Source organism: Somniosus microcephalus, chromosome 12 (genome assembly GCF_052327205.1).
Source record: "Somniosus microcephalus isolate GS21.2 chromosome 12, FLI_Smic_1.0, whole genome shotgun sequence".
In the NCBI taxonomy this organism is placed as follows: Eukaryota; Metazoa; Chordata; class Chondrichthyes; order Squaliformes; family Somniosidae; genus Somniosus; species Somniosus microcephalus.
The window spans coordinates 121,018,070-121,042,299 of NC_140998.1; the positions used below are offsets into that span (position 1 = coordinate 121,018,070).

The following is a 24,230-nucleotide window of genomic DNA, read 5'->3' on the forward strand; positions in this document are numbered from 1 at the left end:
AGCTGAAAACAAGTACTTTGGAGTATGTATCTACCAAACTATAGCTATATACAATAAAAAGCAAATAAGGCATTAAAGTGGATAATAAAATTAAACAAAGTGACAAATTGTTTGCTGCAGTAGTAAGAGGAAGTTTTCAGCTGTACAAGTACTACAGACCAGCTTAGCGTTGTTTCCTTTTTAAATTAACATATTCCCACTGTGTAAAAATCCTTCATAAGTGCAGGCAAACACAGACATGAATCAATTCACCTTTCACATCTCGAATACTTTCCCAGAGAGACAGTAATCAGGGTCTTTGGCAGCCTGCTTTTCATTCAGACTCTATAAAATCAAGTGAAAGGTCTGCCACTAGACGCCTACTTTCTCATGTCTGAAATGACTGGTTGCCTTTCATCGCAGTCTCCTTAAGACAACCCTTATTACACAGCATTTGTTTCACCCATTACTGCTGCTCGTTTCTCTTGTAGTTTAATTGTGTGATTTAGCTCAGCTTGAGTCAACAGCAACTAAAATTATTTTCTGCATAATGTCCCAGGGAGTTCTGAATTATTCAGACCTGAATGCCATCTTTGTTAGTGAAACTCTTTTGGTCTTTTTATTTCCAATAACTCTGTGACCTCACAGATGGGACTGAAAGAACACATGTCTTTACTAGAACACATAGGTTTGCAAAGTATCTGCAGGTTTGTCTTCAAAACTTACAAGTTATTGGATGAAACGTCTAAATAATCTTCAATGGCAAGTAATTACTGTAAAACCGTTCTAAATTGTGAATGAAAAATAGATTAAAATTACACTTTTTCACCTTAAAGAAAATCTTGCTATTACTGCCACGTTTAAAAATCTAACTGTTACAAAGAATTGTGATTAATTTTAACAGGCTATTTTTGAGGTCAGCTTTTTAAAATATATTTTTTTATTTGAATGCTGATTTCTGAGATATCATCAGGGAACTATCTTGCAAGAGATACGCTACCCAGCAATGTCAAAGGAACTGAATTTCTATACACACTTGAAATGAAAGAGCATTGAAGCAATGATTGTTTAATGATGGTATCTACTTTCAGGATCAATAACACCTCTCAGTCATCTCCTCTCATCTTAGTACTCGCTGTTTAAAGGGGAACATCACTGTAAACTGGAATATTTTCATCATAAAGTACTTCTTACCCTATCTCTCCCAATTTATTTATCACACACAGTTATTTTTAAACACCACCTGGTTAATGGGGGTGAATTTCCATGGGGATTCTCTTGTTTGTCCAGTGTAACTGCAGCAGGAGCACCCCGGAAACCCTGGAAAAACAGCACTGACCGTAAGCCGTGTTTACGCTGTTTTTTCAGGGTTTCTGCAACCCTTCCACCAAAATTACAGCGGAGGAGTCGGATAACTCCCACAGAAAATCACCCCTTACCTCTTTTTCATTTGGATCTGAAAATCCAGAAAATGACACAGCGGAGGTCAGCAGTCGGTCCATCAGTGACTGGTTGTCACAGTTAGCAGTCACAGGCAACTATTTCCATACTGGAAGATGACCAATTAAAACTTAACATGCCAGCAATCAAGAGCATGAACCCTGGCTGATTTTCCACTCCCAAGTGCAGAATGCTTACGCAAGCTGTATTGTACTCCTTATTTGAGAGTGGCTATTTAATACAGACTTGGGATCATCCCTGCCACCTATATGGCCTGTACTGTTCAGTGTTACACCATGTGGTGCATTTATCTATTGAAATACTGGGGCAATGATTGACACAGAATTTGAGTATCTTTTGCTGGGTCTGAGCTCTGAGTAAATACAGTGATAGTTCTTCTATGAGTGAATATAAGGGGCAATTCTGGCCTCCAATGCTCCCAGCGGAAGCTGCAATGATAGGGAACATGGGTAAGAGAATCAAGGCTACGGAGATGTGGTGTTGTGGAATTACTTCTAAATTGACAGTGTCGGTCTGCCTCTCTCTCTCTGTGAATGTGTGACAGTATCTGTCCATCTCAAAGTCAATATAATAGGGGTGATTTTTCTGACCCTTGCCCTGGGGAAACATCAGGTGTAAAGATCCGGTAAAAGTGGCAGACATCCAGTTCGCCTGGTCTTCAAACCTTTTACGTTCCTTCGAGATTTCTGCCACTTTCCGGGGCATGGGAGGGATGGAATTTGGTCTACGCTTGCAGTAGGTGTAGGCCTGATGGGGCCATTCAAATGAAACAGCACGGTGTCGATGTTTGCTGGGCACCCCAGCACAAGGGTGCCCAGAAAATATGGTGCTGTGGCCTGCCGCTGAGCCCCAGCCAACCACAGAGTCTGTTGTGGTCCTAGGGGCAGGCCAAAGACTGCAAGGTAAGGATTTTTTCCAAGTTAGACCACCCCACAAGGATCTTAATACCTAATTGGGACATTCTCGCTGCCAAGCTTCATCAGTAGCTAGAAAATCCCAATCTCTAAGCCCAGACACATAGCTGCAGGCCTTATATTGCTGCCTCTGGGCCATGTCGGGGGATGCCCCTGTGCCAGGTTAATGGCCTGGGACAGGAAATCCCCATGCTTCTGGGCACGATGCTGGTCCACTACTTCTATCCAGTGCCAGGACGGGGAGTGGGCAGGAATATCTGCCCTAATGAGTATGTCCCTTTCTGAGTGAATATGTCTTTTTTCTGTATGAATGTGTGAGATGGTTCCTCTCTGTGTGAATAAAGACAAAATAGGAACTGAAGAATATATAGGTGTTAGAAAAGAGAATTCATATGGCTCTAACTTAAAAGGATTTAAAGGCACAGGCATCTGTAGTGATTTGCCCCACTGATACATGGTACTTGGAAAAAAAATGAACAAGGATCAAATTAACATCACAATATTGGTTCCATATGCCCAAGCTCAATGTCATCTAATATTGGGTCAAAATTTTAATAGTGCCATTTTGCTGAGACTACAAAATCCAATACTGGAAACTTAAAACTGAGCTCATTTTTCTTTACGATAGCAAAATACTGCAGATGTTGGAAATCCGAAATAACAACAGAAAATGCTGGAAAAACTCAGCAAGTCAGGCAACATCCGTGGAGAGAAATTTGAGTTGACGTTTCGGGTTTGACCCTTCTTCAAAACTGGAGAGAAAAGGAACTAGATCGAAGGCAGGGCTGCGATCGGACAAAAGAATAAAAGAACCAAAAGAAGTAAAAGAGATTAGAAGCTAGACGAGATGGTAATAGGCTGTGATTAGGTGTAAAGTGTACTGGCAGGGCAAAAGATAGCTGGCCCCTATTTCATTTTCACTTATATTTTTCCACTCCTTTCTTTTCCCCCCCCCTTTCCTTTTGTTTCTCTCTCACACCTGGCAGCTATCTTTTGCCCTGCCAGTACACTTTACACCTAATCACAGCCTATTACCATCTCGTCTAGCTTCTAATCTCTTTTACTTCTTTTGGTTCTTTTATTCTTTTGTCCGATCGCAGCCCTGCCTTCGATTTAGTTCCTTTTCTCTCCAGTTTTGAAGAAGGGTCAAACCCGAAACGTCAACTCAAATTTCTCTCCACGGATGTTGCCTGACTTGCTGAGTTTTTCCAGCATTTTTTGTTGTTATTTCTCATTTTTCTTTCTCATTTTTCTTTAATTGGGGTAGATCTTTACTTTGTGCCATAGTGTAAAACAGGTGAAAGTGAGTCGACAGCCCGTATCACATCCCTAGCATCTGATCACCCGTTTTACGCTATCGCACAAAGCCAAGATCAACCCCATTGTTTTTTCGCCACACTAGAGGATAATGTGATAAGGAATATGTATGTTTGAGTAACTCTGGTCCAATAATATTTTATAACATTCATCTGTAATAATAGAATTAGAATGCAGAGAGAAATTGCATGAGTAGAGAATGCAGAATTACACCAATTAATTTGATTCTGATCCATTTCTAGTAAACTGGGTGGTAAATCAACGGTTTCACACTTAGGAAAACAGTGTCGCTAAGGGTCATGACTTTACAAGACATTCTAGATGTGGATGTTTTTTCTGCTGTCCCATTTTACAACATTTCAAGGAACTCCCATTTTTAGTTATATATCCTAATGGATTCCTTCTGTTTCTGATTAAATTCCATCTTTAACCCTAAAGTAGCAGTTGAATATAAGATTCTTATTATTCCTACAGAACAGCATCAAGAAGAAAACTTAGTTTCCCATTTCATCCAGTGCAGTAGGCATGATCACAAAGTGCAAGCTAGCGATGCTATAACCTCAGCAAATAAGCCTTAGCAGTGAAGTAATATTGAACCTCATGAGTTAACAGTATTGTGTTGTGTTATATTACCTCCAACTTTTTTTTTCATTTTTTTACTTTTCCCAAGAGTGTCTATGGAATCAGACTTTTAAACATTTTAAATCCATCTGGTTTTCCTTGAATAGTATTTTAAGGCACTAATTGAGATATATAAGTCAATAAAAGAATTTAAAGAAAATTATATTTGTTTTTACTTACATAGTTGTCTAAACTGAGCTTATAAAAGAAAATTCCAGGCAGCTGTATTGAGTTGTCTGGAGTGTTAATGTAGTGAAAATTTCCCCTATAGCATTTTCTGTAGAACACTCGGGTAATTTTATAAACAGCGTTTTAGTTAACCACTACACAATTGTAGCTGTAGAATAATGTCTAAACACATATAGCTAAATGGATTAGAATACAGCAGTGCCTTATCACTGGCAAAAAGCTGAAGATTTACAAAATACTCATCTATTTGCTACATAGTTGCTTAAAGAACACATTATACAATGGCCACAACTTTAATATCTTCAATATTCACCATTCATTTTGATAGAAAATTGAAATGTTGACTCATAGCAAAGAATACAATAGGACAAAGAGTGATTTTGCCATAAAACTGAGAAAACGCCAATCTTTTAGTCGTAATGCACCCCTCACATAAAAACTTCCTCCATGAAACCTTACCTAAAAGCATATATGGGATAAGGTTATTCTTTCTCAAACCAATAAAATCAGGAGACTGTTGCGAGAAGCAGTGTCACGCAGTTTGATGTCCCCAGCAGGGTACCTGGGGTCAGATGTGCTGCCGTAAATTCAGTGTGGGGCTCTGACATTGTGCTAAGTGTGGCCTAGGTCTGGGGGGTTTCTCTTTGATGCAAGTGAAGTTTAATAACTGGAAAAGCATTTGCTTTTATTTGTCTGTACTGTCTGCGACAGTAATATCAGCTCATTTAGGCTGGTTCAACATAAAAATGCACTAGTGAAGCAATCTGTTACAAATTAGCACAGCTCTCATTCCACTTTATTAGCAGGTAATTGAAAAGAGTTGGGAAAGTGTAATTTATCAGATTATGTGTGTTTATCTTCCTTGTGGGTATAGCAGACTTTGGCAACATTTTCAACATACCCTGGGGGATCAAACTTCTTTAAGCCAAGTTAATAAAAAAAGCAAATAAAGTAAATAAAGTGTAATATGGTGGTACAATAAATATGTTCAGATTAAAAAGGAATACTTTCCAAAATGAATAAAAGTTGTCAATGAATGATTTTATCTCTTTCTTACCTTTCTTTAGAGATGTTTTTACTCTCGCATTTCCAAGTATTCTTAAAATCAGTACAGAATTCAAACCACAACATGAATATGTAGTTTGGAGTAATCTCTTTCTCCCCAGATTTTGGCTTCACTCCAAAGAACCTTATTGTATCTTCAAAGCTAAGAGGAAAAGAAAAAAAAACTGTCAACACGTAAAGCTGCTAGTGGCTGTAGTTTCCCTGAGGGCTTGTTCCGAAGTCAGTAGCCAATACTCTGTAATTACTGTGACTTCCATGTGCTTCAACATTCATGGCAGCAACACTTGTCAAGTATAATGTAACCTTCAAACACCTACAGTCTTCCCAGGAGGAGTTATTTGGAACGGCCATCTAACCATATCCACATGTATGCGCCAATATAGAAGTACTGAGTGCCTTCATTGAGAAAAAATGGGATATCAATACCTTCATTTAAATATATATCAACAGTCCCAACCTTAAAACTTAGTAAATTAAGAAATCAAGTTCACATTAGTCTACAAAAGTGAGGGACTCCAGGCGCATAACATAAACAAATACAGACACATAAAATCTGAACTGCACACTTTCCCTTTCATTCATGCACTTCAAATGGTTGGTATCTGTTTAAACTCATGCTCTCTCTGACAACTAAGGTGCCATTCAGTTGAAATGCAATGAAATCCAATATTGTGTTACTGATCTCAACAACATATCTACATAAAAGTCAAACACGGATTCAATATAATGACATGAAATAATGCATCAAATTGTTTTCTTGGTGGGATCTCATTGGGAACCATGATAAATACAATCCATGCATTCCACAGAAAGGCAGTTCATTCAATATGGTTGGAATAGCTACTTTGCACATTTATGCTTTAATTAATTATTTTATTTTATAAATTTTTGTCTCTTATATTTTTCCTTTGAGGTTCACCATTGCCACTTCCTGCCACAAACTTTCTCTTTAAATAACTTTCTCCTTCACTCCTGTCAACATGGCAAACATTCAGTTAAGTAATTAAAATAACCTTTCTCACATTGGTATAATGCATTTTCTTATACCAGCACTTTGAAGGTTATTAACTTTATGTTGGATGTGGTGTTTTGTCTTTGAGAAATATTTAAATTCTAAAGTTAATATTTAGCACTACAGCAGTGCAACTTCTAGAATCCTGCAGAACATTCACCTTTCTTCAATCATCAAAGTTACTTGAGGATAGGATAAACATTTTAAGCAGCTTAATTTTCATTAGCTGTGATGAGTCTTGGTCCCTCGAGTTCACATTAGTCTGTAACTGAACAATGATTATTTTACTGTCCCTCAAGAGAATAGCACATCAAACATTTACACATAGATCTACATCATTTTAATGGAGACCATCAGGATTAGTTTATATAGCAGTAAAAATACAAAAAAAATTATGAAAAAGAACCTTTAATTTGCAGTAAAAAGGGTTTCAAAGGGTCTCCACAGTAAAAATGTCTATATAAACACTAGGGTGCATTAATTAGATCATTAATTAGTCACTTGTGTTGTCAACTTAAAATACTTAAAAAAACCATTGTGACCATGTTGTTTTAATAGTTTAAATAAAATTACATGAAAGAACACATTACTTTATTACCCATCACTTTCAACATTGAAAAGTGCTTGTGATATTTGTGATGAATAGACTGATAATTTAAACCTTCAGGAAAGGAAAATTTAACTGGATGTTCAAACCTTCACACAATATCTGCATATAGATCCACTTAAGACTGTTTTCTGCAAGTAACTACATGTTAGGATTACAATATTACTCCTCAATTTATCAACAAAAAATCAACTTGTCTCCGACACTGAATTTTACAATATGACATCATGCTATCTAATTAATTAAAAAACTCACATTTTAGCATGCAAATGTATCACAACTCAAAAATGTGGCCTCAGAGGCATTACACCTTAAAAGTGTCACTCATGGGGTGTCACACCTCTAACGCTTCTGTTAATATCCAATTGATTAAGTATAAATGAATCAAAAGTCCATAAGTAAAAAGTCAAAGAAGCAGTGGCACCACTTAAGAGATGAAGGAGCCATCAAGCCTACACCATTCAGTGACTGGTGCAAGTTTGTAGACTGCTTACCAACCTCGTAACCATGTTTTTGGAATCAATGAAAAGTTAATTTTAAAGCCTGAGATTTTTAACAGTTTACCACTGTGTAAGATTTCCAGAAACAATAAAATATGCCACAACTAGATCATAAAGTCATGAGACCTCACATGTACTTCAAATTTTACTCTTCAATATAGATGCACATATAATAAATAAATACAAATACAGATTGATAATTTTATTATTAAGGGTCATCACCAGCCTACGATGAAATGCTTCATTCCAGAGAGAGTAGAAGAGGAAATAGCAGAATTAGATCTGTTTCACAGAAGAATCTCACCAGTCGCTGATCACAAAGCAGCAATGGCAGTGACTGTTGAGAATTCTATGACTGTCTTATCCTTCAGAAGAAAAAGGAAACATATCCATCATTTCTCCAATCTTTTAATTTTTTTCTATAACATTAACTACACCAATTCTCTGCTTTTTCCTTTTAATAGTTCTAATAGCATCTACATTTCTTTTGCTGTTTTGTTAGTTATTTTCGCCCAGCTGCAGGCACATTTTCTTATGTGAAACATTAAGGCTGTGATTTTCCGAGTGGAGCTGGGTTGGGGTCGGGTTGGCTTGTCAGTGGGTTCTGATCCAGCTGCCGGTTTAATCCACTCTGCGTTAAGTATTTTGCTTAACTGGGCTTATTAAGCCCATCGTGCGCGTTGCCCGGCCCAATCAGTGGGTTCGGGTCTGCTGCTCGCTTCTGCTGACGTCTTTCTTTCAGCTGCATTTAAGGGGTCCATGCAGCCTTTTGATTTTTCCTTCATTTTCTGATGCTTTTCAATGTGGCAGATAGAGAGATGAGTGGGTCAAGGTCAAAGGCCTCTCCACGATTTGATGATGACTCTCTCCATGCTCTTGTGGAGGGAGTGAGAGGGCACAAAGAGGTACTGTTCCCCTCAAATGGATGGAGGAAGTATTGTTGCTGAACCCGACACAATCAGCTGGCGTGTTTGTCACACGACGTGCAACACGCTGAAAAATGTACTAAAATGGGAAGAGCCTGTAAAAGTGGGATTATGTAGGTAGTTAACAAGCTGTTAACTGCCTTAAGTGCCTCGCCCGCCATTTGGTGTCGGGTCTGATCGGGACTCGCAGACCCGACACTTTGCCAAGTTGCGTGCAGGCGGGATGGTTGCGAACCTGTCAATCATTTAGATTTTCAGAACTGACCTACCTCCAAACTCACCCTCTGAGCACCGGCAACATCACGGCCTAAATCCTAGATTAACAATTATTTGACCCTGTTGATGATGCAAATTTGCAAGTTTGAACCATGAGCTTAGCTGTTTAGAAATTAGAGATGAAAAATCAAAAATATTGCTTTATTTTATAGTCTGTACTGTGCAATCATCTACTTTATCTACAAATTTATGAAGTGTCAATGCAACCAGAGTCAAAACATTTTTTTTTTTTTTTTTTTTTTTTAAAGAGGTCAAGCATTCAATCAGGGTAGGATTACTGGAATATGCCCGGTGACAGCTCTGCCAATGTCCCTTGGCTTTTACCACCATAAGATTCTTATAAAGTCATACCATCTCTTTACTGCTTTCTATGGAAATGTGGATGGGCTTGGGTTTCGTGGTCGGTATCACTACCATTTATGGCAATTCAATTCAAATTGCGTTGAACATTTAATTATGATTAGACAAGATTTTTATGCAGAATGATTTGACAATGATTTTTTTTAAAAATCTGAAGCTAAAATGTACATGCAAGATTTAACATTTCACTCCATTAGTTAAAATTAACATGCACTTTCAATAGGAGAAAGGCAAGAAGGCATAACACACAAGATAGCATAAAGTTTAGAGACAAAGGGGCTGACGCTGACTGTTTTGGCCTTTGATGGATAGGCTGTTAAACAAGATAAACAATTAACAAACACACGAGAGCACTGTGATTCTGTCTGGGCAGCCTGTGATACCTATTGCCCAGTTATAAAAAAACATGAGGATTGCTTTTATCACTCTTTTGTAATTGTACTTTACCAAGCTGAAAAGTGTACCTCTTAACCCTTATAAGAAATAAACTTGTAGGCTGTGCTGATTGGGAACTTTTGAGCCATGGCTCAGAATCTACCTAACAACACTGAAGCATCATTCATTGTTGAAGAGGTATTGGTCAAGAGGATGGGAATGTTTTGCTTAGGTATAACCCAACTACCCCCCTCCGCCCCCAACCCAGAGGAAGCCATGATGGAATCGTTTAGCTTGGGTAGTATGAGGGAGTAACTGAAGCTGAAATAGAAGTATCCAGCATGGCCCAGTAATTCCGGTCCCAACGCATGAGTACAGACGGGGTACTCACGCGTGGGCCCATTGGAAGTGCCGGATTTCAGCATGCACAGCACATGCGCGGGAAACCGACATTTCCTCCAAGGGGTTCAGAGGTCTAACACGTGCGCGCAGGACTCTGCGCGCACGCATTGAACTTCCTTCTTTTTGACAGGTTTGCCCGTGTGTAAGGGCATCAACTTTTTAGAAATGTAAAAAGGAGACGTAAGGACTTGATTCTTTAAGGTAAGTGGTCTATTATTTAAAATTATAACATTTTTTCCACAGCTTTATTGTTTTTAAGGGCTTTACAGTAAGGTAAGTTTATTTTTAGACCCGATTTCTTAAAAAATTATTTTTTTCAAAAATTTGATTAATTGTTTAAAATAGTTTTTTAAAGTTATTTATAGTTCATTTAATTAGTGTGATGTTTTTAAAAATTTTATTTAAAGTTTAAGTAGTGTTTTGGGCGCCCGTAGTTTTCATGAGTTTGACAGTTCTTACTATCAAACTCATGAATGAAGTTTTCCCTCCCCTGATTGGCTGCCCAGTGCTCACCTGATCCCAGCCGGCACATCGCACTAACTACGCCGCTGGATCAGGCAAGCACAGCGCGCCGACAGCTGAACCGGGCCAGTGACAGGAATTCCAAGCAGGCCCAGGCTTCAGCTGTCGGCGTGCCGGGTAAGTGCACATCGGGGGCTTGCACGCGCGGCAAGCCCCCGAACCTAATTTCTGGGCCATTATGTGTCTTTCCTTCAGTATCAGCAGATTTCCCATGGTGTTGATCATGGGCATCAGAGGATATGCTATTTTATAACAATATAAGGGGTGGTATCAAGAAAGCATAATGGAGCAAATGATAAAGGAATTAACTGTGATACTCACTGTATGCCATACAGAAGACCTTTAACGTATTTTAAATGGCTATATAGCATGCAGCAAATCATAATACTGTTTTCTATGGTACCTTAACTGATGTGAAATGTAATCTGAAATAATATTCTGAAAACATGCTATTGCCTATGATTGCTAGTTTTATGGACAGCATAGTCTGCCTTACAATAGGAGTGCCTACACAATATGTGTCACCACTGTAGCACCCAACTATCATTCTTCTCTCCACAAGACTGTATGAGATCTTGAGTGCTACTATACCACACACTGCACCAAAAGTCACTCACGGAGCCACCTGGAAAAGAAGCCACAGAGTGCTGCTTCAAAAAGAAATACATTTTCCCTTTTGTTTTTGTTTGCCTGATCCGGGTCTTGGATACCACTCCAAGTTTCCAACAGCAAAGCAGGGCAGATGCTTCTGTTGTGTCTCTACAGGTGCAGGTTGCCCACCCTAAATATTTAAATGATCCGTCCCTGGGATTTGGGATGGAGTCATGGGGAGGCCAAAATGATGGGCAGCACACTTCTGCCCCATTTCCAGGTGCTGTACTGATGGTTAGCTGCAGTGCTCTCTGCCATGGAAGGAATGGCAGTCAACATGACGGTTATACTGGAAATTGCAGTGACCTAGGAACTTAGGAATGGCAGCAAAGAGGGTATTTCCACAGGTACAAAGTCATAGGATGAAAAGTAGTAAACAGCTTTAATGGGAGAAGAAGTACACAAAAGGAGCATAGTATCCACTCATACAAAGTACTCAAAAATTACTTTAAATCACCAACTTTGCTCTCATGTCACACTTCTGACTAGACTATGAAGCAGAGCAAATGTTGATAGTGGGAATAGTTGCTGGTGTGGCAAAAGGAGAAAGACAAACAAAAAATGGTTATTGATGTGAAACTTATTATGAAGTCTGTGCAACAAAGAAAGAACCTGCATTTATATAATGCCTTCCATATTTTCAGGACATCCCAAATGCTTCAAAGCCAATTAATTACTTTTAAAGTGTAGTTATGTAAGAAAATGTTGCACATAATAGTGAGCACAGCAAGGTCCTACAATCAGCAATGAGATGAATGAACCATTAATCTGTTTTTGAAGGTATTGGTTGGGGGAGGAAGGCTAACGAGAACGCCCCGATGATCTTCAAGTTTGCCTGCAGAAATTTATATTCAACTGAACAGGCAGATGGGGCCATGGTTCCACATCTCTTCCAAAAGATGGCACCTTCAACAATACAAAAATCCCTCATGACTGCAGTGAAGCGTTAGCTGAAACTATGTGGTCAGGTGCTGGAGTGGGGCCTGAACCCACAACCTTCTAACTTAGCGATAAGAGCACTCCCAATGAGTCAAACTAACACTTCATTAGATAGCAAGGATATTAACGAAGGGTTGTATTTTGTTTATTATTTACTTTATTCAAGGAGGAATAGATATGTTTTGTAAACAACTGTAATCTGCTGTCATTGCCTTTGGTACTGTTTATCTGTTATTTTTAACAAACTTGTTTCATAGTTTATAGCCGAAGCCATGATCTGATAGAATATTTATTCTACTACTCAGCAAAGTCCAGGAGAACACAATGGGGTTTGTGACACATGCAGTAAGGTAAATAAAGGGAAAAGGATTTCTGTTTGACTCCTGGGCTCTCTACACTATGAGATGTTGGGGCATGTAAAGGTACACTTTGGTTCAAAAGACTGAAGGCTCACTTGCAGGAGTAGACTTTGGTACTGAGCACAAAGAGAAATATTTGAGTAAAAGTCCCAAAATGTAATAGGTCCCCCCTGCACCAGCTGAAAGACAAACCAACTACTTCTATAGACAGCATCATTACATTTTTAGGTCTTTCTAACCTTCTTATCCGAGATTATTTTGGCTCTCGTATATTGTCATTTAGTTCTCACATCTTAGGTCATTCTTATTTCCCAACTCCTCATACTTTTGAGAATGCCTATCCTTGCCTTGAGATCGAGGTAAGGTTTTGGTAATGTGCTAGGGAAAATGAACAGCAAACCTTATCTGGGAATTACTTTTAGCTACTGGATTTCTCTGACGCCTCAGTAAGCACGAACTCCAATTTTTGAAAATGATAGAACTACACATCTGACCTTGTTTTCAGTTAAAAATATGAAGTGAGTTTATTAAACAAAAGATGAACAAGCATGTAAGTAACAATCATACTGTGGCAAAACCACCAATGATCTTCTGTACAAATGCATAACTGTCTTTAACCCAATGCTACAGCATCTGTGTTTGTTGGCTGAGTGTAAATAAGCTTTCTGCAAAAGCCCTGAAACAACGTGATGACGTCATCACATTGGTCACGTGATGCCCCGAACGGCGGGAAACGTGATGACGTCATGACGTCAGAGAGTGGGAAGTTCTAAGCCAAGACCTCGTGTAACAAGCTGCTGAAAAGACCTGTTTGCTGTTGCTCCTGCATGTTTTTGTTTTGTTCACTTGTTTGATTAAATTCAGTTGAATTATTGAACTGACTCGACTTCAGTTAGGTATAGATCGATTCCTACAATATCGTGGTTATACATTTGCAGTGGGCATCCTTCCATTTAACTCCTCCAGTGGGAAAGATAATAAAAAGATTGCTACTCTAAGAATTAAGCTAACTTTTTGTAATTAACACACTATGGGGGAGAAATTCGGTATCGCCCCATTAGGGGCGCAATTATCGGCTGGGCACAAAGTTTAGCGCCTGGCACTAATTATCGCCTCTGACTGCAAACTTGGCCTCTATCGCCCCTGGAGATGATTTGAGCGCTAAATCAGACGCTTCACACCTGTCTTAAGGCGCTAACAGTGAGGCGTGAGGTGCTACCTCAGAGCGCTGGCGAAACTCAGATGATGTCAGTTAGCTATGGAGCACAGACAGACTGGCGCCGGCCAGTTCTTAAAGGGGAGGGTCGATCTTGCTCTCCAGCCACACCCTGCTCATTGCAGCCTTGAATCTCGGGCTGAACAGACCTGTACATCAATTCTGCTGGAACCAACAATGGAGAGGCCCAGAGAAAGAGCTCAGTGCTTCAGCGACTGGGCCTTGGTTGCTCTGGTTGGTGCTGTGGAGTGGCGAAGGGCAGTACTCTACCCACAGAGTGGCAGGAGGCCATTGCCACGCGAATACAGAAGAGTGTGGAGGGAGGTGGCTCAGCACGTCTCCTCCAGGGTCCTGGTGCCCAGGACCCACACCCAATGTCGGAAGAAGTTCAATGACCTCAGGGTGAGTGGCTGCTTTTCAATACCTCTACATCCTTCCATCTCAACTTCACTCTGTGACCAGAGGGTTTAAAAACCCCAAATGCCCAACACTCATCCAAGACCTATGGCCATCTCATAAAACACACACGCACATTCCACACCTTGCATATATTAAGGGCTATTCAACTGTGGGAGGCACATCAGGCAAGCACATGGCTGCACATTCACTCAGACGCCGTCCTTTTTCTTGCAGGCCAAGCTATCTCATAATAGGTGCCAGCAGCAATGCATGGGAGGAGGACCGGCTCAGCTTTAGACCCTCAGCGATTTGGAGGCACGCGTGCACAGGATCGTTGCCAGCCAGGTGATAGGTGCCATGGCCGCTGGAGAGGTTGACCCCCTTCGGGACAGCAATGGTAAGTTCATCAGCTTTCTCTCCCCTCTCATTCCACTTGCCCCTCACAACACCAGCCTTTTACACTTTCAATCCAACTTACTAAAGGTCTCCAGTCCTTGCTCCCTTACTGCCCCCCTGTCCTGACGCTAAAGCCACTCTTGTACCTCCCTGCTTTCAGATAGTGAACCACCAGCTGACGAGCCTGTCCCTCAACCAACCAGTGGGAGCAACGCCCCAGGCGAAGAGGAAGAGGAAGCCAGAGCCTCACCACCTGCGTCTCCCGAGGGAGCCCATGCCCACACTGGGATTACGCCTTCCATGGAGGGGAGCAGGGGGGAAGACTCTGATGTGGTGAATGTAACCGTTCCACCTTTAAGAGAACTATTTTAAGAGATGCACTACTTTACCTTGGCTGCTGTATACTGTAATACCGGTGGTGACCACACCGGTATATAAGTGCTGTGTAATGATTTATTGGGCAGTTCAGCCTGACCTCCGACTAGTAAAGACCTGTTGAATTTACTCTTGTGGTCTGTGTGCAGTGGTTCTTATTAACAATAACTAGAACACACAGACTTAACAGTGGCGACGATGACGATCTTACCCTGCGGCAGAGATATATCCAAGGCAGTTTAACGGGCGTCGAGAAGAGGCATCCGCCCTCATCATCCTGCTGAGAAAAGACTCGGGTCTGAAGAGCAAGGAAGAATCCTGACACGAAGCCTTCCATCAGCAACAGGCAGTGATCATCCCTTCTATCACGGTGGTGGGTAAGCCGATCAGCGACGAGCAGCAAGTCGGCCACGTTGGCTGTGAAGTAGGGGAGGGAAAAATGGAGGATATAAGGGCGGAGAACTCGACCACGGCCGGGGAAAAGAGCCGGACAGAAGTCGGGGCCAGAGGCGCTGAGACTGGGGCAGCGTAAGGCATGGGAGCCGCGGTGAATGCAAACGCAGCCGGTGTAAAAGACCGGGCTGCAAGCGGGCTGGGAGACGCAACAGCGTCGAGAGAGAGCTCGACCGCGACCGGGGAAAAAGGCCAGGCAGCTACCGAGGCCGCGAGGCGCGGGATAAAAATTTTAAAAAAACGCGGAGAACTCAGCCGCAGCCGGGGGAAAGGACCGGACTGCAAGAGGGGCTGGGAGGCACGATTTGAGAACCACTGGGGAGGGCGAACGCAGCAATACGGCAATCGCCATTACAGCCAGCGGGGGAGAAAGGCAAACGCGGGAAGCCGCCATTTTCGTAGGCGGGGGAAGAAGACAAGTGCGGGAAACCGCCATTTTGAAAAAAATAAATAAATAAAAATTTCTTTTTGTTTCTCAAGAAGATTGCGAGGATGCCTAAGCGTGGTAACATCAACGATTTCGATCCCGATGCTGAAGATTGGGCCACGTATGTAGAACGCATAGAGATTTATTGTAAGGCAAATAAAATATCAGATGAAGATAAAGCACTAACCTTACTAAACTCAATGGGTGCGAAGACATACGGGCTATTGAAGTATCTTCTATCACCAGCTAAACCGGCGGATCAGGCTTTCGCTAATATTGTTGCTGTCCTGAGAAATCATTTGAACACCACACCGCTGATGTTAGCGGAACGATTTAAATTTTATGCGAGAACGCAACTGAAAGAGGAAAGCAACGCGGAGTATTTAATTGAACTGTGTAAGCTAGCGAAATACTGTCAGTTTGGGGAAAGACTGACAGAGGCACTGAGAGACAAATTCGTGTGTGGATTGTCGAAAGAAGGAACACAAAAGCGGCTGCTTGAAGAGAATGATCTTACACTTGATAAGGCTGTCACTATTGCAGCATCGCACGAAGCCGCAGTGAGAGGCACTGCGGAAATGCAGCTGAAGGCAGCGGTACTCAGCGTAGATCAAGTGGCTTTGGGTACAGCGAAATGTTATCGTTGTGGAAAGACAACACACGATCAGAACCAATGCTGGTTTAAAAATCAGGAATGTAGAAAATGTGGCAAGCTTGGTCACATAGCTAAAGTATGCCGGTCAGGAAAGAAGACCAGCAACAAAAAGTCACCGCAGGAAAAGTGCAGAAAGGTACATAAGGTGGCTGAGAAGAGTTCGGATGAACAGAATTCGGATTCAGACTCCAACAGCAAGGAACTGGGTAGTCTGAGAATTCACAATGTGAGTAAGGAAGCTGACCTACAAACTATCTGGGTCACACTTCAGATAGCAGGAGTCCAAGTGAAGATGGAATTGGACACCGGATCGGCGTTGACGGTCATGAATAAGCAAGATTACAAAAGGTTATTCACACATATTCCCCTATGGGATACGGAGATAGTATTGCAGACATACACGGGGCAAAGAGTATACCCCATTGGAAAGATAAAAGTCAAGGTGGTACACAAGGGCAAAGAACACCAAGGAATGGACATATATGTACTACCTGAGGGAGGTCCACCACTTCTGGGACGGGAGTGGATCAGGAAAATAAATATGGACTGGCGCTCCCTAAAAGCAATAACGGTAGATTCCGGAAAAAAAGATGTCAAACCTGAACGATTGTCCAGAATATTGGATGAGGTTAAAGAGGTGTTCCAACAGGGACTGGGAACACTGAGAGGAATTATGGCAAAAATCAAGATTGCGGAACATGCAAACCCAAAATTTTTCAAAGCCAGACCGGTACCTTATGCGATACGACCTGCTGTGGAAGCTGAGCTGGAAGGGCTAGAACGTTCAGGAGTACTGTCTAAGGTGGACTGGAGTGAGTGGGCCACGCCCATTGTGCCCGTCATGAAGCGTTCATCGAGTAACAAGCCAGGGGAACCGGGGAAGGTCCGCATCTGTAGAGACTTCAAGATCACGGTTAATCCGGTGCTTCACACGGTGCAATATCCGCTTCCGCGGATTGAGGATATCTTTGCTTCATTGTGTGGTAAACCACTTTTATCGTTCACTATCGTTACACTATGTTTATATCGTTACACTATGGTTATCACTGTTTACACTGTTGTATCACTACACAAGGTCACCTCTTGTCACGCTGTTATACCTGGGCTGACCACAGCTGACTCCGCCCATGGCTCCGCCTGCTTGCCCAGGTATAAAGGTGGTCGACTGGCTGGTATTCCTCCTTGTTGGACCCGATCACCCACGAGGGTGGGCTCTGTTATTTAGCCAATAAAAACCTATAGTTACTATCTTAACTCGTCGCTTTTCATTGAATGAATTGATAGGTATATCACATTGTCTGGCGGGAAACACTTCACCAAGATAGACCTGGCGCAAGCGTACTTACAGATGGAAGTTGAGGAAGAGTCGCGCCAGTATCTCACAATCAACACGCACAGAGGCTTGTATCGATATAATAGACTGGTTTTTGGAGTGGCTTCGGCTCCAGCAATTTGGCAGAGGGCCATGGAGCAGGTATTACAGGGAATTCCAAACACTCAATGTTACTTGGACAATATCCTGATTACAGGAGATGACGATGAGGAACACCTTGCAAATTTGAAACTGGCGCTCACCAGATTGAAGGAATATGGACTTCGAGTTAATCGCCAGAAATGTGAGTTCTTTCAGAAACGGATCTCGTACTGTGGTCATGTCATTGACCAGGAGGGGCTGCACAAGTCACCTGACAAGATCGAAGCTGTTGTGAAGGCTCCCGCTCCGGAAAATGTATCCCAGTTGAGGTCGTTCCTAGGGTTGATTAACTATTACCATAAGTTTCTGCCAAATCTATCCACGGTGCTGCACCCGCTGAACGCTCTTTTGCAGAAAGAAGTACCATGGAAGTGGAGCGAGGACTGTAAGAAGGCCTTTCGCAAAAGCAAGGCATTGATCACCTCAGAGGAAGTGTTGGCTCACTTCAACCCAACGCTACCTATTCGTTTAGCTTGTGATGCATCTCCTTATGGTATTGGAGCAGTACTCTCACACAAGTTGCCAAATGGCTTGGAAAGGCCAGTCGCATTTGCATCCAGATCATTGACCTCCGCTGAGCGCAACTATGCTCAGATAGATAGGGAGGCTCTCAGCCTTGTGTGGGGAGTAAAGAAGTTTAATCATTACCTGCAGGGCCAGAAGTTTACACTGCTGACAGACCACCAGCTGTTGGTATCCATTTTTAACCCTAAGAAGGGTGTTTCGGTGATGACAGCACAGAGGCTCCAGAGATGGTCCCTTTTCCTAGGGGCACATCAATATCAGATAGAATTCAAAGGTACAAAGCAGCATGGTAATGCTGATGGGCTGTCGCGCCTGCCACTACCTACTGAGGAGGAGGCACCGACGGTTGACCCGGTGGAGTTATTTCACTCGACCATCATCGAATGTTTACCTGTCACCAATGCAAATATTGAAAGGGAGACTAGGAATGACCCGACACTGTCCCGGGTCTACAAATTGACAGTAAAGGGATGGCCAGCCCATGGTGATCCACTGTTACCGGCATTCTCAGCAAGACGAGAACAGCTGTCCATCTGTCAGGGAACATTGATGTATGGAACAAGGGTGATTATCCCTCCTAAGTTAAGAGAGAGAGTTCTAAAAGAACTACATGAAGGTCATCTGGGGGGAGTCAAGATGAAAAGCCTTGCTAGGGCTTATGTGTGGTGGCCGGGTATCGACCAACAGATAGAGGATCTGACGAAAAGCTGCTCAGGGTGCCAAAAAGTCCAAAATGCACCTCCAATTGCACCGCTGCATCCATGGGAATGGCCTTCAACCCCATGGCAACGTGTACATATTGACTTTGCTGGTCCATTCATGGACTCCATGTTTTTAATTGCGGTGGACGCACATTCTAAATGGCCAGAAGTGATTAAAATGACTACCACTACCTCGGAGAAGACGATCGCGGTGCTAAGAACAATATTTGCAAGAAATGGATTGCCAGAGCAAATATGTTCAGACAACGGAATACAGTTCATGTCAGAGGAATTCCAGAAATTCCTGAAGAAGAATGGGGTGAAACATTATACCTCTGCCCCATATCATCCAGCTACGAATGGGCTGGCCGAGAGGTTTGTACAGACGTTCAAAAAGGCAATAAAGGCCATGAGCGAAGATCAGATTCCACTGCAACACAAGGTGGACAATTTCCTACTGGCATATCGAAACGCCACCCATGCAACAACAAACCAAAGTCCTGCCATGATGTTCTATAACAGGAGGTTGCGGTCCAGGTTGGACTTGTTAAAACCAAATGTGCGGAGGGAAGTCGAAAACAAACAGTTCCAGCATATCAATAACAAGCCCACTTGGAGTTTTGAAATAGGACAACCGGTGTTAGCCAGGGACTATAAAAACGAGAAATGGCAATCTGGAACAATTCGGGCCAGACAAGGACCCCTGATGTACACGGTAGATGTTGGTGAAAATGTAATGCGACGTCATGCTGACCAACTGGTGGGATCGAGAACAAGGGTCGAGCCCATGGTTACGACAGAGACAACCGTGGAGGAAGTTAGTGAACCTGAAGCATCTACCTCAGAAGTGAATATACCTGATGATGATGTCCTATCCATAGGGGATCAACTAGATGAGTCACCCCAGCAACGAGAACCAGAGACCCCTGAAAGGCGTTATCCGTCTCGGATCAGGAGGCCTCCTCAGAGACTGAATCTGTGAACTGTTTTTACATGAAGTTGTGTATATATGTTATTATGTTATGTTTAATGGGGAATATATACTGTTAAGCTAAAAAGGGAGGATTGTGGTGTATGTAACCGTTCCACCTTTAAGAGAACTATTTTAAGAGATGCACTACTTTATCTTGGCTGCTGTATACTGTAATACCGGTGGTGACCACACCGGTATATAAGTGCTGTGTAATGATTTATTGGGCAGTTCAGCCTGACCTCCGACTAGTAAAGACCTGTTGAATTTACTCTTGTGGTCTGTGTGCAGTGATTCTTATTAACAATAACTAGAACACACAGACTTAACATCTGATGAAGATGAAGCTCTGGGACCCAGTGGGCTGCAGCAACGCCATGGGGGTGGGGAAGCTCGGGGGCCATCTCCCCGGAAGGCGAGTAGGCAAGCGAGTCCTGCTACACTGGACGCAGAAGCGGAAATTAATAACCAGGCCTTGAGCATGCACACTGAGCTCATGGGTGCAGTGGCAAGGGTGCCCGAAAGCATTGATGGACTGGCAAGGAGTGTGGAGCACTCCGCTGCAGCACAGGCCTACGCAACGCAACGGCTTAGTGCTGCAATTTAGTCACTGGCTGCTGCCATCCAGTCTCAGATTGATGTCACGCAAGCACTGACTGCTGCCATCGTCGCTGGGTTGGCCACATTGCTCCGGGGCGCTCTCAGTGCCGCAGCAGGCCAGCAATCTATGCTCTAGCAGATTGCTCCAGATGCTGAGGTGCTGCCCCGTGGGAGTGCCAGTGTGTTGGTCGAGCAGGGAGGTGCTGTCCTCTCTCAGGATGACAGCATTCCTGCTCCCACCACTGTCATTTCCCCATTGCACTTGCCACCGCCTGCAACACAGCCAGCCCAGACTGCTGCCGCCCATGCAGAGTTGGTGCAGTCTGCAGCCGGGGCCTCCAGGCCCAGAGCTGGTTGAGGGCATCCTTCAAGGGCATCTGCAGCCTCTGCATCTGACCTTCAGCAGCCTTCCACCAGCCTTGCTGCAGCCACTGGGGCCCCATTACGGAGGAGCAGTAGGGTGGGAAGGGGGGAAGTGCGCAGGAGATGGAGATCACCCTTGAAGGGCAAACAGTAGGAGGTCTAAATAAATGGTGGGAATGTTTTTATTAAAGGTCGAGGTTCGTGTGATTACATTTATTTACTGTTTTGGCCTTTATCTCCAGCTTGTGAGAACCAGTTCTGTTAATTCATGATTTGTTGCGTTTGTTTCGAATTATTTGTCCTGAATAAATGACACACACAGAGTTTGTTAAAGAAAAAAGTTTTTGTATTCTAAATTTACATTTTTGGCCTTTGGAATCATTGCAGCTTTGGCTGGCAATAGGGGGTGTGGGTTGCTTTCCATGATTTTCTTCTCCATGCCAGAAGCCATCTTCAAGTAGGGGCCTAGAAGCGGCTTGTTATCAGCCGTTGACGGATGGCCCTTGCAGTGGCAACATTGTGCGCCTCCCTCCCACGTTGGTGCTGCTGCTGATCATCCTTTTCATCCTCCTCCTCCGCCTCAGGTGGTGCACCAATCCCTGGTGGCATTGGCTGGGTCCTCAGGATTGCCAGGTTGTGAAGCATGCAGCATACAACTATGAAGAGGGAGGCTCGCTCAGGAGAGTACTGCAGGGCTCCTCCTGAGAGGTCCAGACAGTGGAACTGTTGCTTTAGCACGGTGATCGTCTGCTCAATTATGTTCCTGGTGGCGAGATGGCTCTCATTATACCGCAGCTCAGCAGGGGTGTTGGGGTTACGGAGCGGTGTCATCAGCCAGGTGCAGAGTGGATAACCCTTGTCCCCGAGGAGCAAGCCACTTGGGTGATGCGGTGCCTGGAAAAGGTCTGGCACACCAGTCTGGCGCAGGATGAAACCATCGTGGCTGCTGCCAGGATAGAAGGCATTGATGGCGAGTATGAGCTGTCTGTGGTCACAGACCAACTGCACATTTAAGGAGTGGTAGCTCTTGTGGTTTCAGAATACCTCTGCATTTTCATGCGGTGCCCGCAATGCCACATGCGTGCAGTCAATGGCGCCCTGCACCATGGGAAAGCCCGCTATCCTAGAAAAGCCACATGCGCATTCATGCTGTTTGGCCCGGGTCATGGGGAAAGAGATGTACTGGCGTCTCCTTTTATACAGGGCATTTGTCACCTCCGAGATACAACAATGGACAGCGAACTAGGAGATATTGGCGATGTCCCCAGTAGATGCTTGAAAGGAGCCGCTGACATAAAAGTTCAGAGCCACTGCCACCTTCACTGCCACCGACAGAGACGTCCTGGTCCTCAGTTGAGGCTGCAGATCTGGTTGCAGCAGGTGGCAGAGCTCATTGACCACCTCCTTGCTGAAGCACAGCCTTCTGAAACAGTGCTCCTCGGACAAATGAATGTAGGAGAATTGTTCCCGGAATATCCTGGGAGGGTAAGGTCTCCTGTGCAGAGGCCTGTTGGCCCTCCTCCCTCTGGCCATGTTTGCCACTCTCTCTCTGTGTCTCTGATGCCTCTGATTCTGCAGGTGCAGGATGACGCCCCGAATCAGTGCAGCCCCCACAGTCTCTTCTAAATCGATGCAAGGAAGGTCAAATCAAAAGAAACCTGCAAAGTGCTGCTCAGGACCCAAAACTCCTTCACACAGCGTTGAATCTCTCCAGAAGTCTCTCTCTCTCTCTCTCTCTCAGAATGCATGGTGCAAAAATGTTGCAGACAAAAAAAGGTAGGAAGTGGCCGCCTTTAAATAGTGCTCCCCCAGCCCCTTCCCGACTTCAAAATGTTCCCCTCTACCTGTTATTGCTAGTGGCAGGCGGAAAGGCAGGGGCGCCACTCAATAAATATCTGGTCCGGGGTGCTACCGGGGCGTTGCACGCTCGACTGACATCACGATCTGCGGGCACAGGAGATTGTAGTGATAGTGTTTAGCGCCGCCGCAAAATGTCTGGTCAATTTCGCGAGTGGTGCAAAACATCGCCGCACCTGGGCGCTAGTTGCTTTGTATCAGCCGATTTTTCCCCCCTATTTCTTTTCCTTGAATTTCTTACTACTATGGAAGCTTAATTAATTGCCAGAGTTTCTAGGGAATTCAAATCGGATCTTGTCTCTTTCAGAAGCTTCAAACTGATTAGTCATTTACAAATGAACTCTTTGATCTGAACAAACAACCCCTTTTAATATAATAGACCACCTAAATTTTGAATTTAAATTTAAAAAGGAATTTTCAGTAATATACATACACAAACTGAACCAAACACCCAACATTCTGGCCTGCTGAGTGTTTCCAGCATTTTCTGTTGTTATATAAGTTTGAACTGTTTCTCCCTTGAGCCTGTAACCAATGAAACATGCAACATTATATCAATGTACTATTTCTAATTGGTGAGAAGCTAGAAACAGTGGGGCCTAAAAATTCGGTTGGTTTGGGTAAGAGGGCACTAACGGGACGCAAAGCAACTAGCGCCCGAGCGTGGCACCACCAATGCCCACTGCGAAATTCAGCGGAAGGTTAGCGGTGGTGGTAACTGTTGGGGCCCGTGGCGCTGTGCCACTGGCGATGATGTCATCGCTGTGTGCAGCGCCCCGCTTACGCCACGGCCGCAATCTTCGGTAGCGCCCCGACTTACCGCTGGACGCTATGCCTACCTGCGGCCGGGGCGACGCTAATTAAAGGGAAGGTGCCGGGCGGCCATTTTTGTTGACGACCACCTGCCAGCACCTGCCCCCTCTGCCATCCCCTGCCCCCTCTGATGCCCCCCGGCGGAGTGCCGGCTGCGCTCCGTGAACCCGGCACTTCTCAAGTGCCGGGCTCTTTTGCTGGTACTTCGATCCCTGGTGGCCCAACTGGGCCCCGGGTCGCACTGCGCTGGATCCCTCCCCTTTAAGAAGGGGAGGAAGGCCTGCAGTACCGCGGTGTGACTTGCCGCAGCGCCATTTAACAATCGCAGCACCCCAAGAGGGAGGCGGGGCGCTTCCAGTAGCACCCCACTTCACCCTGCTTCGCTCTTGGGGTGCTACCGATGAATTTCAGCCGCGGGGTTGCTAATTTTTTGGGGGCGCTACGGCGCCCCACGCGACTAAATTTTTCCCCCTGGGTATCCAAAGAGACTTAGATGTACATAGATCATTAAAATGTCATGGACAGGTACAA

At 43.8% G+C, this 24,230-nt stretch overlaps 1 protein-coding gene across 4 annotated transcripts in view; it reads right to left on the minus strand.

The window, feature by feature from the left end:
- Positions 1-24,230, minus strand: part of LOC147109492 (formin-1-like) — a 706,352-nt gene that overhangs the window by 88,837 nt on the left and 593,285 nt on the right. For all 4 annotated transcript variants that reach the window (XM_086003485.1, XM_086003484.1, XM_086003488.1 and 1 more), the window contains one exon: positions 5,539-5,688. In XM_086003485.1, coding sequence (XP_085859611.1) covers positions 5,539-5,688 — 150 coding nt within the window. The remainder of the gene's footprint in view (positions 1-5,538; positions 5,689-24,230) is intronic.